Source organism: Camelina sativa, chromosome 13 (assembly GCF_000633955.1).
Source record: "Camelina sativa cultivar DH55 chromosome 13, Cs, whole genome shotgun sequence".
NCBI classification, from domain to species: domain Eukaryota; kingdom Viridiplantae; phylum Streptophyta; class Magnoliopsida; order Brassicales; family Brassicaceae; genus Camelina; species Camelina sativa.
In genome coordinates this window covers 17,966,789-17,981,315 of record NC_025697.1, presented here as the reverse complement: position 1 = coordinate 17,981,315, position 14,527 = coordinate 17,966,789, and the positions used below count along the sequence as shown (strand labels likewise).

At 36.5% G+C, this 14,527-nt stretch overlaps 2 protein-coding genes and 1 pseudogene across 2 annotated transcripts in view; all 3 read right to left on the bottom strand.

The window, feature by feature from the left end:
• On the bottom strand, nucleotides 8,029-9,155 carry LOC104738344 (annotated as a pseudogene).
• LOC104737020 (light-mediated development protein DET1) lies at nucleotides 10,805-13,631 on the bottom strand. The gene is made up of 9 exons (XM_010457118.2): nucleotides 12,897-13,631; nucleotides 12,612-12,806; nucleotides 12,106-12,174; nucleotides 11,965-12,021; nucleotides 11,786-11,866; nucleotides 11,544-11,705; nucleotides 11,369-11,464; nucleotides 11,192-11,291; nucleotides 10,805-11,080 (listed from the first exon to the last, which is right to left on the bottom strand). The coding sequence occupies exons 1-9, from the start codon at nucleotides 13,629-13,631 to the stop codon at nucleotides 10,941-10,943; spliced, it is 1,635 nt and encodes a 544-aa protein (XP_010455420.1). The 3' UTR covers nucleotides 10,805-10,940.
• Nucleotides 13,932-14,527, bottom strand: part of LOC109128514 (light-mediated development protein DET1-like) — a 4,333-nt gene continuing 3,737 nt past the window's right edge. The window contains exon 2 of the mRNA XM_019235136.1: nucleotides 13,932-14,527. Within this exon, the coding sequence (XP_019090681.1) occupies nucleotides 13,946-14,527 (582 nt within the window). The 3' untranslated portion in view covers nucleotides 13,932-13,945.

The window sequence follows — 14,527 nt, the reverse complement described above, 5'->3', positions numbered from 1 at the left end:
AATTCGATCCTCGAGAGTCTTTGGTTCGGTGTTCCCACGGCGCCATGGCCGTTATACGCGGAACAGAAGTCCAATGCTTTCGAGATGGTGGACGAGCTTTGACTAGCTGTGGAGATAAGAAAATATTGGCGAGGTGGTCTTATTGTGGGATTGGGAAAGGATACGGTTTTGGTGACGGCAGAGGAAATAGAGAGAGGAATCATGTGTCTGATGGAACAGGATAGTGAAGTGAGGAAGAGAGTGAAGGAGATGAGCGAGGGCTGTCACGTAGCCTTAATGGATAGTGGATCGTCTCAAACTGCGTTGCAAACGTTTATTCAAGACGTTATGAAAAATATGTGCTTAACATGATCATAGCTAGCTAGGGAAATGGCTCATGCAACGCTTTTGAATGATAGGCATGTGTTTTATGAACGGTCATGATAAAAATAATGTTTCTAGAGTTTGTGATTTCTTATGTGTTCAGTAAGAATGCACTTGAATGATTTAGATGTTTATTGAAATTAGATCTAAGTTGAGTCAGTATTAAAATAGTACAAACAATTCAATAAGTCAAATAATTTACTTTTGCACAAAAAAAAAAGAAAATACTATTTATCTCAGTTACGTTGCTTGATATTAAAATAATGCTTGATATTAAAATTTCACATTTACTTCTCGGAAAACACATTATTAGTCAGTATAAAACTAATAATGTGTTTGGGTATTGGAGTACTCTCTGTGATTATTCATACACTATGTCAACCTCTGCCTTGACTGAGCTACGACATGAATTGTTACCACAAAAATAATGCAAAAACACCCATTACGCAAACGTTCGTCAAAATGTCTCGACGTGGCGTACATGCGCTACAATGTAACATGGTCCTACATCACCATGTGATTGCTTGTTTCAGATGCGTTTAAAGATTCGCAAGTAAAAAACCAAAATCTTATCTTGGGGCACAAGAAGTCAAGAACCTATTTTCATGGTCACTTGTCTGACGCAACATTTAGGCGCGCGTCAATTGTCATGGTTTAATAATATTTCGACAAAAAAGAAAATGATCAAACAATTAAAGAAAATTAACAATCACACTAAACAGATAAATAAGTAGCTACATGTTTTACTTCTACGTTTTATTTTACTAATCCTACAATAGAAGTGTGTAACTTTCATACAATTTAATCCTCCTCTGTGTTAGTGAAATATGATTGATTGTGAATTGTGTGAAACAGATTTTAGTTTGTGTGAGTTCTGACTTTGTGAAATGTGTTCACATTGTTCAATAGAAGTTTGTCTGTATGGATTGAAGTAGCCTCACTCTTTTTTTCTGTAATTTTAAGGGAGTATGTGCGAAGTGCTGGCGTTTGGAGGAAGAAGTCCTTATCATAGACTGCAAGTGTCGTGTCTGCATTGTTTGTCTCAACAATCATGTCTTGATGTTTGTTCACCAGGGAGATGTGGATCCTCTCTGCCCGGTGTGCCATAATTTCTTCTTAAACCCAGAACTGTTAGCGACGTGGTTGGGTGAGAGAGCAATGGATGAGTGGTACATACTTTGTACAACCAGTTTCAGGGACAGAGCTGCTTCTCAGGAGAAAACCAAAAGCATGATGGCGAGAGGTGTGTTTCTCATCTCTCTTTCTCTTTTATAAGGACTAGGATGTCGGCCCGTGCGTTACCGCAGGGGAAAGTGAAAACTTGAAATGACTAACATTGTTAATTTCACATATTTAGTGGAAACTTTATGATAATTTTTTTTGTATAAGATAAAAGTCAGAAATAATGAATAAGATGAATCAACCAAATTAATTAAATATTTTTTTTATTGTATATATAAAAGTTGATTCAGTGGCAATAAGAGAATAATGTTAAAAATATATGAATTTTAGCTTCCTGAATCATACTTAGATAATCAATTTTGAAAGATATTCACATAAAAAAAAATAGATATTTTATCGAAATTTACGAAAAATAATAAGAGAAGCAGGGAGAAAGAGCTCATAGATGCAAGCCTGCAACCAACCAAATTGATTAAAAAGATAAATCTATGAAAAATTAGAAATCATAATCAGTTACCTACATTTATACTTGGAAGATATGATCGATGTGGGTATTAGATGAAAAATGACACCAAACAAAATTTAGATCATGAATGAAACAATAAATAAAACAATCCAAATTTTAATAAAGATGAGTGAATCAATGTTAGTTAAAGAGGTGTGAAAACAAAGAGGTATGAAATAAAAATGTGTAAAACAAAAAAGTTCGAAAATTAACAAGAGCAAATATTGAAAGCTAGGGGTACAACGAAGAAACACAACTGTTGGATCAAAACATTGCAACTTTTGAGGTCATTAACAAATTTAAACTGTTAGATGAGACAATAAAAACAATCTCATCCGTTAGATTTAAATTGACCCTTAAAAGTGGGTTTGCTATTATATATAAAAAATATATTAAAAAAAACACTCCAATAAATCAATTCTTTGATTTTATTTATTAACTTGTAAGTTTAAAATTAAAATAATACTCAGAAAACAATAAAATCGAAACTTGTTTTAATAGTCCATAAAAATCTATATACAATAAACAAAGATGTGTAAAATACAGAGTTGTAAAACATAGAGGTGTGAAACAAAAAGGTGTAAAAATAAATAGGTGCAATTTTTGAAAGATGGAGGTACGACGAAAAGACACGGTTATTGGAAAAAAAAACTTACAACTGTTGGGATCATTAATAATTCTAAACCGTTAGATGAGATAATAGAAATAATCTCATCCGTTAGATTACAGTTGACCCCAAAAAATGATTTTAATTAGAAATAGAACAATACAAAAATGAATAAAATAAACTTTGTATGCCTAAAGGTTTATGTCTTTATAGATCATTAATGTTATACTCTTTCCAAACTATATAATAATAGTAATAATAATCTAACATAGAAGAAATTAACTTTATTTGTATTTAACCGAATGAACACTAACAAGTTCATAAGTAGACACTAACGAGTTAATTCGTAAGCTTTTGTCATTGGTTCGGTGAGTTTCAAAAATCTATTTATATATATTACAATGTAACGCAAATATAAAAATACCTTGAATTGAAGATTGATGCAGGTTAATTTAAAAACACAGCAATAAAACAATTCTTTTATTTTATTTATTAACTTGTAAGTTTAAAAAATACTCAGAAAACAATAAATTCGAAACTTATTTTTGTAGTCCATAAAAAAAAAATATATATATATATATATATATATATATATTAGGCCTGGGCGTTTTACCCGTACCCGATCACCCGAACCGTATCCGATCCGAAAAACTTGGATACGGATATGCACTGAATCGAAGACAATAACCGAACGGTTGTTGATTTATCAATCCATCGGGCATCCGACCGGATCGGAGGAAAACCGAAACCCGAAGAACACCCGAACTCATCCGATCCCCGTTTCCTTTTCTCTCTCGATCCTTCGAGATACATCGATCTCCACTTCCCTTATCTCTCGCGATCTATGCACAGGTATGGTTGTATCCATAATCTTCTTCCCTTATCTCTCGCGATTCTCTACATATAAAAGCAAAACCCTTTCCATTGAATCCCTAATACAATTCTCATGGCATCAAGAAATCGATATCGGTAAGTCTATGATTCATATTCTTCTTAGTTATTCTATTATTCTTCTTTTTCCTTGAGAGGAATTCAAGTTGTAGTGAAATCTGTATTTTAGTTGCTTAATGTTGTATTTTAATTTGCTTGATTCTTAACTCCTAAATTAGATTAGCTAATGGTTTGCTTGATCTCGATTCTGAGTATTATAGTTCTCTGCTCTTGTTAGAAGTGAGTATTATAGTTCTCTTCTCCATTTAGAAAAAAAGTTATGATCCGTATAAGTTTGTTTTTCAAGTTTAGATTGAAACAAAAGTTTGAGTAGTGTGAAGTGAATGACAACTATGATCCGTATAAGTCTTCTACTCAATCCCGATTCTTACTAGTGAGTATTATTGTTATCTTCTCCAGTTAGAAACAAAGATCATATGCTTCGTATAAGTTGGTTTATTAACTTGCATTCTTTTTCTTTTTAGATGGATTCCTCACCATTTCCAGACAACATTGACAAGGAGAAAGATGACCCAAATTTGATACCTGAGAGTGGAAACAAAAGGAAAGATGGTCCAGCAGATGGTGGAGGCTCAACACAACCGGACCAACCAAAGAGAAAGCCGAGTACAAGATCTACTGTTTGGGGACATTTCACAAGATTTGATGACAATTTTAAGCGATGTAAGTGCAATTACTGCCACAAGTCTTACGGTTGTGATTCAAAGTCAGGGACTTCTCACTTGAAGGCTCATATGGAGAGCTGCAAGCATTTTCAAGCATGGAAGCAGAAACAATCACAGACTGTAATTAACAATCAGGGACAGCTTCAGAGTGGAAAAGTTACTGAAGAAGTGTTCAGGGAGGCTTCGAATGAGATGATTGTGCTGTCAGAGCTGCCACTTGCTTTCATTGAAAGCATCGGTTGGAAACATTTCTACAATAAAGTCAACCTCTACAAACCACATTCCAGAAGAACAACTACAAAGGACATTGTTAGAATGTATGTGGAGATGAAAGCATCTCTGAAAACTTGGATTGTTGCTAGTAAGCCAAGAGTCTCCTTGACAACTGACATTTGGGTTGCTAAAGCAACATGTGCTAGTTACATGGTCATAACTGCACACTTCATTGATGTATCTTGGCGGTTGAGGAAGCTGATTATTGAGTTTAAGTATATTACAGATCACAAAGGAGCAACAATATCACGAGTTCTGCTTGACTGTTTGGTTGAGTGGGGCATAGAGAAGCTTTTAACTGTGACAGTTGACAATGTAACTGCAAATAGTACTGCTTTGAAAAAATTTCAGGAGGCATTCAGCTTAAGGAACAGTGAAGCATTTGTTTTAAATGGAGAGTGTATGCATATGAGGTGTTGTGCGCACATACTCAATTTGATTGTTAGGGACGGGTTGAGTGAGAATGTGACAGCCATACAAAATGCGTTCAGTATGTGAGGTCTTCTACTTCAAGATGTGATTCATTTGAGCAAAAAGTTGTCTCAGGGAAGATGACTAGAGGGAGTCTACCGTTGGACATCAAAACAAGGTGGAATTCTACTTACTTAATGTTGTCAAGAGCTATTGATTTTAGATTGGCATTCGATAGAATGGAGGCAGAAGACAAGATATACAATGACTACTTTAGTGAGTTTGAGGATGGGAAAAAAAAGATTGGGCCGCCTACAAGAGCTGATTGGAATGTCGTAGAAAGGTTAGTGAGATTTCTAATCATATTCTACAATTCTACTTTGGTTGTGTCTGCTTCAACTTCAGTTGCTTCTTATAAGTGTTATGGAGAGATAGTGACTATAGAGAGGAATTTGATGACACTAAGCAATAGTATTGATAGTGACTTGAAATCAAAGGCGGATGCTATGTTATTGAAGTTTGATAAGTACTGGGATGGAATGAGAAACATCAATGTTTTTCTGATTGTTGCAAGTGTGTTTGATCCACGGAAAAAAATGCAATTTGCTAAGATGTGCTTTGACAAGCTTTATGGGAAAGATACAACCGATTCTAAGGAGATGAGTGAATCAATCACAACCTTTTTGACATCCTTGTAAAAAGAGTATAGCAATCGGCTCCAGAAAGTACCAAGTGGTCAATCATCACAGTCTTCGACTTCTCTTAGCCAAGGTGAGTCCACTGATTTAATGTGTGATAGTATAGGGTATGAGAGGATGGACTTTGTGTATAAGGAGTTGGTTGATGAGATTGGGGATGAGTTGGATGTATATTTAAAGGAAAAAGTTGAAAATCCTAGAACTATTGTTGGATCAGAGTGGGATGTACTGTTTTGGTGGAGGCTCAATAGAGGTAGGTATCCTATTTTGTCAGAAATAGCTAGGGATGTTCTTGCAATGCAGGTGTCATCAGTTGCATCTGAAAGTGCATTTAGTACTAGTGGGAGGGTCATAGAGCCACACAGAAGTTGTTTAACTCATTACATGGTGGAAGTTTTGATATGCACACAGCAGTGGATGAAGAATGAGAATCACTTAGGTGAGAAAGGAGTTGTTACGAATACACAATTGCTTGCCGACATTGAACTGCTTGATAAACTTGAAAAAGGTATGGCCAAACCGAGTTTATTCATTCTTAGTAGTTTTAATGGATAACACTTATCACTTACTAATTCTCTTTCTTTTCAGAGTTTGAATGTCAAGACTTAAACTAGAAGACTTGATGTAGGCTAAACCCATCATTGAGGACCTCAACAATGCATTACTTGAACTACTTTCAATTCTCTTTTATCTTTTTACTCATCTTTGTTCTTTTGGATGATGATTTACTTTGGTTTTTAGGATGTTCTTGTCTTGGTTTTTTACTTTTTTGGATGTTATTGGCATGGTTTTCACATTTTTTGGGTTGTTATTGACATGGTTTTAAACATTTGAGGATGTTATTGGCTTGTTTATTTTCATAGTGTCGGATTGTTCACATTTCCAAAGAACAATCGGGTATAAAAATATCCGAAACCTGTATCCGAATTATGAATATCCGACCCGTAATCCGATCCAACATTTAATAAATTATCCGTATGGATATTAGAATCCATATCCATTTTACCCGATACCCGAATTGCCCGATCCGAACCCGATCCGACATCCGAACGTCAATGCCTAATAATCCGTATGGATATTAGAATCCATATCCATTTTACCCGATACCCAAATCATTCGACCCGAAACCCGCTCCGATATCCGAACGTCCATGGCTAATATATATAATAAACAAAGAGGGGTAAAATATGAAGATGTAAAACATAGAAGTGTAAAACAAAAAGACGAAAAAAATAATAGGTGTGATGTTTTAAAGATGGAGTAAGACGAAGAGATGCAAAAATTAAAAAGGTGCGATTTTTTTAAAGATGGGGGTGTGACAAAGAGACATGATTATTTGAAGAAAATAAAACTTGCGACTGTTAGAATCATTAACAATTTTAGACTATTAGATGGAATAATAGAACTAATCACATTCGTTAGATTAAAGTTGACACAAAAAAATGGGTTTGCTATTATATAAAGATTAAGACACATTTGCTCTGTTTTCATATTGCCAATTTTGAAGGATGAAGATACAAAATGAAGTGTGCAAGAAGGCTGAAGCAGAAGTATTTTCCTGTTCAGATGAAACTGTTCTTTGCAAGCCATGTCAGTATGTGACATTAAAGTTCATGAAGATAATAAACTTTTCCTGAGACATCACCGAGTCGCTTTATAAAAAGATGCAGCCTCAGCCACCACAGCGTCTATGTGATATCTCTGGCAGGTTCCATTCTGTTTTCTCTTTTGACACTTGCTGAGTTCTTTAGCGGATGTCTCAACAAAACACATATGTATGCAGGAGAGAAAAGGGTATTTCTTCTGCTTATAGGACAGAGCATTACTGCGCAATGACTATGATGGAGCCATTCACACTTGTAATTCTCACCAAAAATTCTTACTTTCTTGGAGTCCAAGTTTCTGATCACTCGTAAGTGCTGAAGACTCCGGATGCAGGACTTGATATTGCTCTGAAACTTATCAAATTCACACAAAAGTTTCTACGAATAGTCAGTATTCAGTGAGGAAACTGAAGCTGTAAACTCTGCTGAGATAGCCAATTTTTCCTACTTTTATCATAAGTCCTTAGAGATCACACCCAATGAGCCATTGATGTCTAATAATAAAAAGTTATTAAGTCTACACACATACATATGTATATATTTTTCCAAGAAAAAGCTGGTAAAGGACTCAAATCTGTTTTGGTAAGCTTAACAGACTTATCTCAGGAAATATATAAAACATGACTTTTTAAATTTTAAACAATAAAACAACCAAAGCAAGGCTTATCACTTGTTTTGGGAATTGCATAGATATGAATATTACTTAATGTGAAAATCATAGATTACTAGCTACTAGCTCTTGTACTTCCCTTTTGCCTCACTCCAAGAACTATGAACCTTGTTGGATTTGAACCAGAGTTGGAACATAACTGACGACAAGTGAGCATCTAGATTCTGCATCATGATGATCCACTTGTATACATTTTTCCTCTCCCACTACGTGTAAGAAAACGTTAGAGGCCCCATGTTTACCGCGACACACCAAAACTTTGTTCTCCTGGTCGACCAAGAAATTCATCCCAGTACCAAAGCAAAAATGCTTGTTGATATTAGCACATCTACATCAATTGATAAGAACTTGCTCCATGACGCGGCTCCGGTACTCTCAATCTTAGTTGCAATCCATACATCTCTAATGGATGGCTGCATGGCCCGAGTAGCTAACATACAAAGTTTTTGATCTTCTCTAGTCACTGATAAAGCAAATTTATGATAAGAAAGATGATCACCGGGAAGAGACACCTTTGAAAATCTCTCTGTTGAAAAATCAAAACTAAGTAAAAAGATCCCACTTGTAATGTCTTCAGTAGAAGCAAGCCAGTAAGTGTTCCCATTCACAGACACGCCGCGGTCCGCACTCCGTGGTATGAACCAGTCCCTAGTCTTACCAACAACTCTCCACAACTTAGAGGTAAAGTCATAGATTTCCTAGTCAAGTAATAGTGGGCAAGTATGATTAAATTGATCCATCCTCAAGATTTTGTACTTGTTGCATGAGGATTTACCGAAGGCAAAGATAGTGAATCTCTTGTAGGACTTTCCTGGTTTGATCCACTTAACTTCGCGTAGACACGGATTCCAAACAACCAGTCTATTGTCTAAGGTGGTACATAGCAATAAGCTGTCAAAATGAAAGATGTTGCGTATATCAACTTCTTTTAACGAATCAGAAAGAGGATTGTTTAGGCTTAATTGAGTTGTTATCTTTACCTTGTTGTTGTGATTATTATGAAGATCCACGCTCACCAAATAAACCCTAAAAGCAATCAACATGATGATCAGAGATTGCCTTGGTGCATTAGTATAGTGTTTCTTAGCAAGGCTCGCATCATTGATCAGAGCGTTTGATCTTTTGCATGTAGATCGCAGTCCTACCAAAGATACCGCTGGAACCCTAGAGAAGATTTCAACTACCAAATCCTTGGGAAGATCCACTATGTTTACTCTCTTCATCATCATCTTTAAAAACTGACTGTTTTATGATAACTTGCTTCCAAAGAAACTAGGGTTGCAAGAGAAGGAGATAAAAGTTATGAGACCTAATTTAATTAGTTTATGGACTAGATAATTTAATTAGTTTTTTTTGCCAATTAATTTAATTTGTTTGTGTAATGACTAATAGTTAATTCCGTGGTCATATCTAACCCGAAATTTTTTATTTAGTACTTTACAGGTAGAGGCAAGGAAGCAGAGGAAGTCAACGGTTGACTATGTGATGAGTTGGAAAATGAGAGCAAAAGTCTCTAGACGTTGCAGAGGTTTTGCTGTTGCAGTCTTCAGAGATCAATTTAGAGAGTTCATGCATGTATTGAGGATGATGCAGCCATTGCACATTGCACCACAGGCGGAGTGCATCAGCTTGTGGCTCTAGATGAAGCCGGATCACAAGCGCATGCTATCACAAAATTTGATTCTGTTTTGGTAAGTTCAACTAGTGTTAATGTTAACTTTGGTGCATACCTAATTGTGAAATAATATCATGTTACATCATGGGAAGACTGTTGATAAATCACTAGAAGATAGAGTGTCTTTGGGGGTGAAACCCTTAATTTGGAGTACAAAGATAAACCGTGGGATTGCGAGAGACGACACAATAATAATAACTTTGCATCTTTGAATGAAAATAGGTCGAGAAACTTGTTGCTGTTTGGGCAGTCTCAATACTAATATGTTTATGTCTTTGTGGCTGGGTATTGAGAATATCGTGCAGCATGGAAACTAGAAGTCAGAGCAAGGCGGTTGGAAGATTACATACGCTTGTGGCTCTAGATGAAGCTAATACGATGCTTATAGAGCAGAATGCTACAACAGAAGACATAGTATGGTGACATAACCCATGATCAGAGATTCAGAGTGACATAAACAGATAATTGAAGCAGGGACTAGACAAGACACCTACTTTTATCATAAGTCCTTTAGAGATCGCACCAAATTTGAGCCATTGATGCCGAATAATAAACGTTTTTATATTATCAATAAAGTCTACACACACATACATACATTATTCCAAGAAAAGCAGCTGGTTGAGGAATCAAGTACTTTTGTTAAATATATGAAACATGACTTTTTATTCATTGAATATCATAACTTTAATTAATAGATTACTACTAGCTCTTGTACTTCCCTTCTGCATCACTCCAAGAACTATGAACCTTGTTGGATTCGAACCAAAGTTGGAACATAACTAACAAGTGAGCATTTAGATTCTTCATCGTCATGATCTACTCGTCGCCGTCATCTCTAAAGCAGACCAGTAACTTTGGTTACAAGAGATAGAGGAGATGAGAGTTTTGAGACCTGAAAATTGTTTTGACCATAACCAAAATTGATAACAAGTAAGAGTGAGGGAGTATCTTAGATTCTCTGCATCATGAACATATCATCTCACCTAATTTGTCTTTAATCACCTAATGTATCAATATCACCCCACCTAATCTTATTTCATTACTAAATGTGATTGTTAATTTTTAGTTGTAACAAAGAAATATTTTTAAAGAGTAGTTACAACAGTCGGCCAAAACTACAATTTATTTATTTATTGTGTCAATTAATAAATTGTTTTTTCCTTTGAGGACAGATACAAACACATTATGCATGTGTGTATGGGTGAAATTTGTGTGTTTTAAGACATTTTCACAAAATTATGTGTTGTTCTGAGATATTTTGTTTTTTTTTAATACAAACAAACAATAGATTACAACATGTAGGAGGAGACTACTAGACTAGTGGAAACCACAAGAGTCATCGTCGAAAATGGATATTGACGACAGAAGGTGGCATGAAAAGTGTTTGTTGGATGGAGATGGCAAGTGGTAAATGGGGATGGAAGAGAAATGAACATATCTTCTTGCTTCGACCATCTGCACTTCCACACTCTGGTCCTGTGTTCACCATATTTAATAGACAATAATCAATCCTAATGTTAGATCGTTGTTCTGTTCGGTTCGGTTTTTTTCGTTATGTTAATATCTAAAACAACTGAAACAACCAACCTGGTTTTATTTTGAATTTCAGCGTTTGCGGTTGCCTTCGAGATATAAACTTAATTGGATTGTCTGAGGATTGCCTATGCCTATCTGCTGCGGAAATTAACTGTAACCATATCCGAAATTAACGAGATGAAGTCAATCCTGAAATGGAAGAGAGAATAAGGGGTTTATAACGGTTACCTTTTCATCGAACCGGAAGAGAGATTGGTCGAAATATGGGGAGGGACTCTGTGACTGACAACTGAAAGGCAAAGAGAGCAACATCTTCTTCACAAACTGTGTAGAAAAATCGATTAGATTCGCATCGAAAATTTTGACTTACAAAAGGAGAGATTATATGAAGATGTGTCCTAACCTGAGAGAAGCTGTTTGCTTTGTTCTTCATGTACTTTAGTTGTTCAAGAGCATGGACGCTGTTAGAATGCGATGTTACAAAGCTCATGAATGGTGTACTACTTGATACCGTAAAGTGATCACTGAATTGCTCAAATAACTGGTAAAGATCTTCTGCTGAGTTCTGCATAAATCAATGTAGTATATTAGTCAAGTTATACATAAATGCAATTTTCCAACTGGCAAAAATCACATCCCTTTTACCTGATAGAATGCTACAATGTCAGTTGTCTCCATATTATAAACCGCGAAGAAAGCTGGATGATGATCAGCACTTCTTGTTACCTGAGTTATCCATCGATATCATAAATCAAATTAAACAAATTGTAAAAGTTTTGACAGTTCGATGTAATCTAGAATTTGTATTGTAGAGAGCTGCTTACACCACCATCTACACTGCCAAATTTTATTAGCAAGTGTTGTCGATCCAAAAACTGAACCTGGGCATCAAAAACACCCAAAAGGTTAGGTTTTTTCTACATTAAAAGCAAAACCTTGACACAGGGACACATGATTGATTTTACCTTCCAAATAATCAAGTCGACATAGTCCTGGTAATGGAAATAGAACTTCTTCTTAAGACTTTGAACCCTCTGACAAACAAAAAAATCGTATCTTACGATTAGTTCAATCCAAGATGTAGTTGACTGATATACAACATACATTGCAAACTACGAAGCAAGGTGGAAAATACAAAGAACTTCTAAGATTAGCTGCATCAACTTAAGATGTCACTGTCAACTGTCCTAAACCTTAAACTTCCACGATTAGTTCAATCCAAGATATAGTTGACTGATATACAACATACATTGCAAACTACGAATAGAGGTGGAAATCACAAAGTAACTTAGATGTCACTGTCAACTGCATCAATCCTAAACCTTAAAACTTCCGTAATCCTCTTGTACAATCTAACAGCTATAGTAATTTCCTACTCAACACCTAAGATAGGAAGCAGTAACAGATTCTCAGACACAAACATAATCCAACTAAAAGCATTAATGCATATCAATGTTCAAGAATAACAAACCAGAACGTTATCAGATTCTTCATTCCAAATCTCTCTGAAGATGAAAGAAAGCAACCGTTGCTTGATACCACTAAGAAACGAATTCGAACCACTAGGTTGACTACTATGATGCTGCAACCCATTCTCCGCAGAATCATCTTCCTTATTCCCAACTAAACTCTGTTGTTTGCTCTTATCTTGACCCATCATCATTGCCTATATAACAAATCAAAACTTCACAAATCTCAAAACTTTTTGTATACTCCTTTCAAGACCACAAAAGAATAACTGTAGTCCTCAGTTTACCTGAGAGCTAGAATTAAGAAAAAGCTCATCATCCTCACGACAAAAGTAACCAATAGCACGAGCATCAACAAGGTGACCAGAATCCCTAATCTGAAGAAGATGAATCCTCTGATAACGCAACGAAAGAATCGCTAAAAGATCATCATATAGAAACACACCCATGTTATGAGCCAAATTGACGAAATCGTGATGAAACGCTCTCTCATCAAGAACAACACCATCATCTAATCTAACAAGTATGAAAGTGATCTTATCAATCGAAGGAACACCAGGTACAGCGTCAGGGGAAGGAGCAGAGTCATGGATCTGAGCTGTAGAAGTAGCGAAAAGACCGAAACGACGAGTTTGGTGGTATAGGAAGAAGTCTTTACAGATGAGTTCGTTAGCTGAAGCGAGATTGACTGAGTAGAGCTGAGTGAAGAAGCTATCGAATCTAGAAGCACGGCGAGGTAAAGGAGGAGGAGGTGCGGTGGAATCGTCTTGTGTTGTTGAGTAAGTGAGCCAAGAAGGACGATAGACGATGAGTTCTTGGTGGTTACGAGAGAAGCTAATGAGGAAGAGACCGTCTTCGGTGAATTTGCGGAAACAGTGATCGGGTGATTCGACATCGTAGAGTGTTGAGTTTGGGACTAGGTTTTCGTAGAAGAGTCTTGAACGATTCACGGAAGCGCTCGGTGGTGGAGTTCGAATCTGTCGTTCGAATACCCTGGCGGTGATGTTACCGCTTGTGAACATTGCCCCCAGAGGGCACACGGAACAAAAAAAAATGGAAGCTTTTTTGAGTTGTGTTTATGGTTTCTGGTTCAGTGGTGAAAATGGAGGAGACGATGGAAGAGAGAGAGAGGGGTTTGGTTTCTCAATCTGTTTTAGATTAGTAATGGGCCTGTGATTTTGGTGTTTGAGACTGGCCCAATAGCTATAATATTGGGTCCATTGGAATTGAAGGCCATGAGGCCTGGGCGTTTGGATATCGATTGGATTCGATTCGGATTTTTCGGATTTCGGATTTTTTGGATATTGACTCTNACACAAAAGAATAACTGTAGTCCTCAGTTTACCTGAGAGCTAGAATTAAGAAAAAGCTCATCATCCTCACGACAAAAGTAACCAATAGCACGAGCATCAACAAGGTGACCAGAATCCCTAATCTGAAGAAGATGAATCCTCTGATAACGCAACGAAAGAATCGCTAAAAGATCATCATATAGAAACACACCCATGTTATGAGCCAAATTGACGAAATCGTGATGAAACGCTCTCTCATCAAGAACAACACCATCATCTAATCTAACAAGTATGAAAGTGATCTTATCAATCGAAGGAACACCAGGTACAGCGTCAGGGGAAGGAGCAGAGTCATGGATCTGAGCTGTAGAAGTAGCGAAAAGACCGAAACGACGAGTTTGGTGGTATAGGAAGAAGTCTTTACAGATGAGTTCGTTAGCTGAAGCGAGATTGACTGAGTAGAGCTGAGTGAAGAAGCTATCGAATCTAGAAGCACGGCGAGGTAAAGGAGGAGGAGGTGCGGTGGAATCGTCTTGTGTTGTTGAGTAAGTGAGCCAAGAAGGACGATAGACGATGAGTTCTTGGTGGTTACGAGAAAAGCTAATGAGGAAGAGACCGTCTTCGGT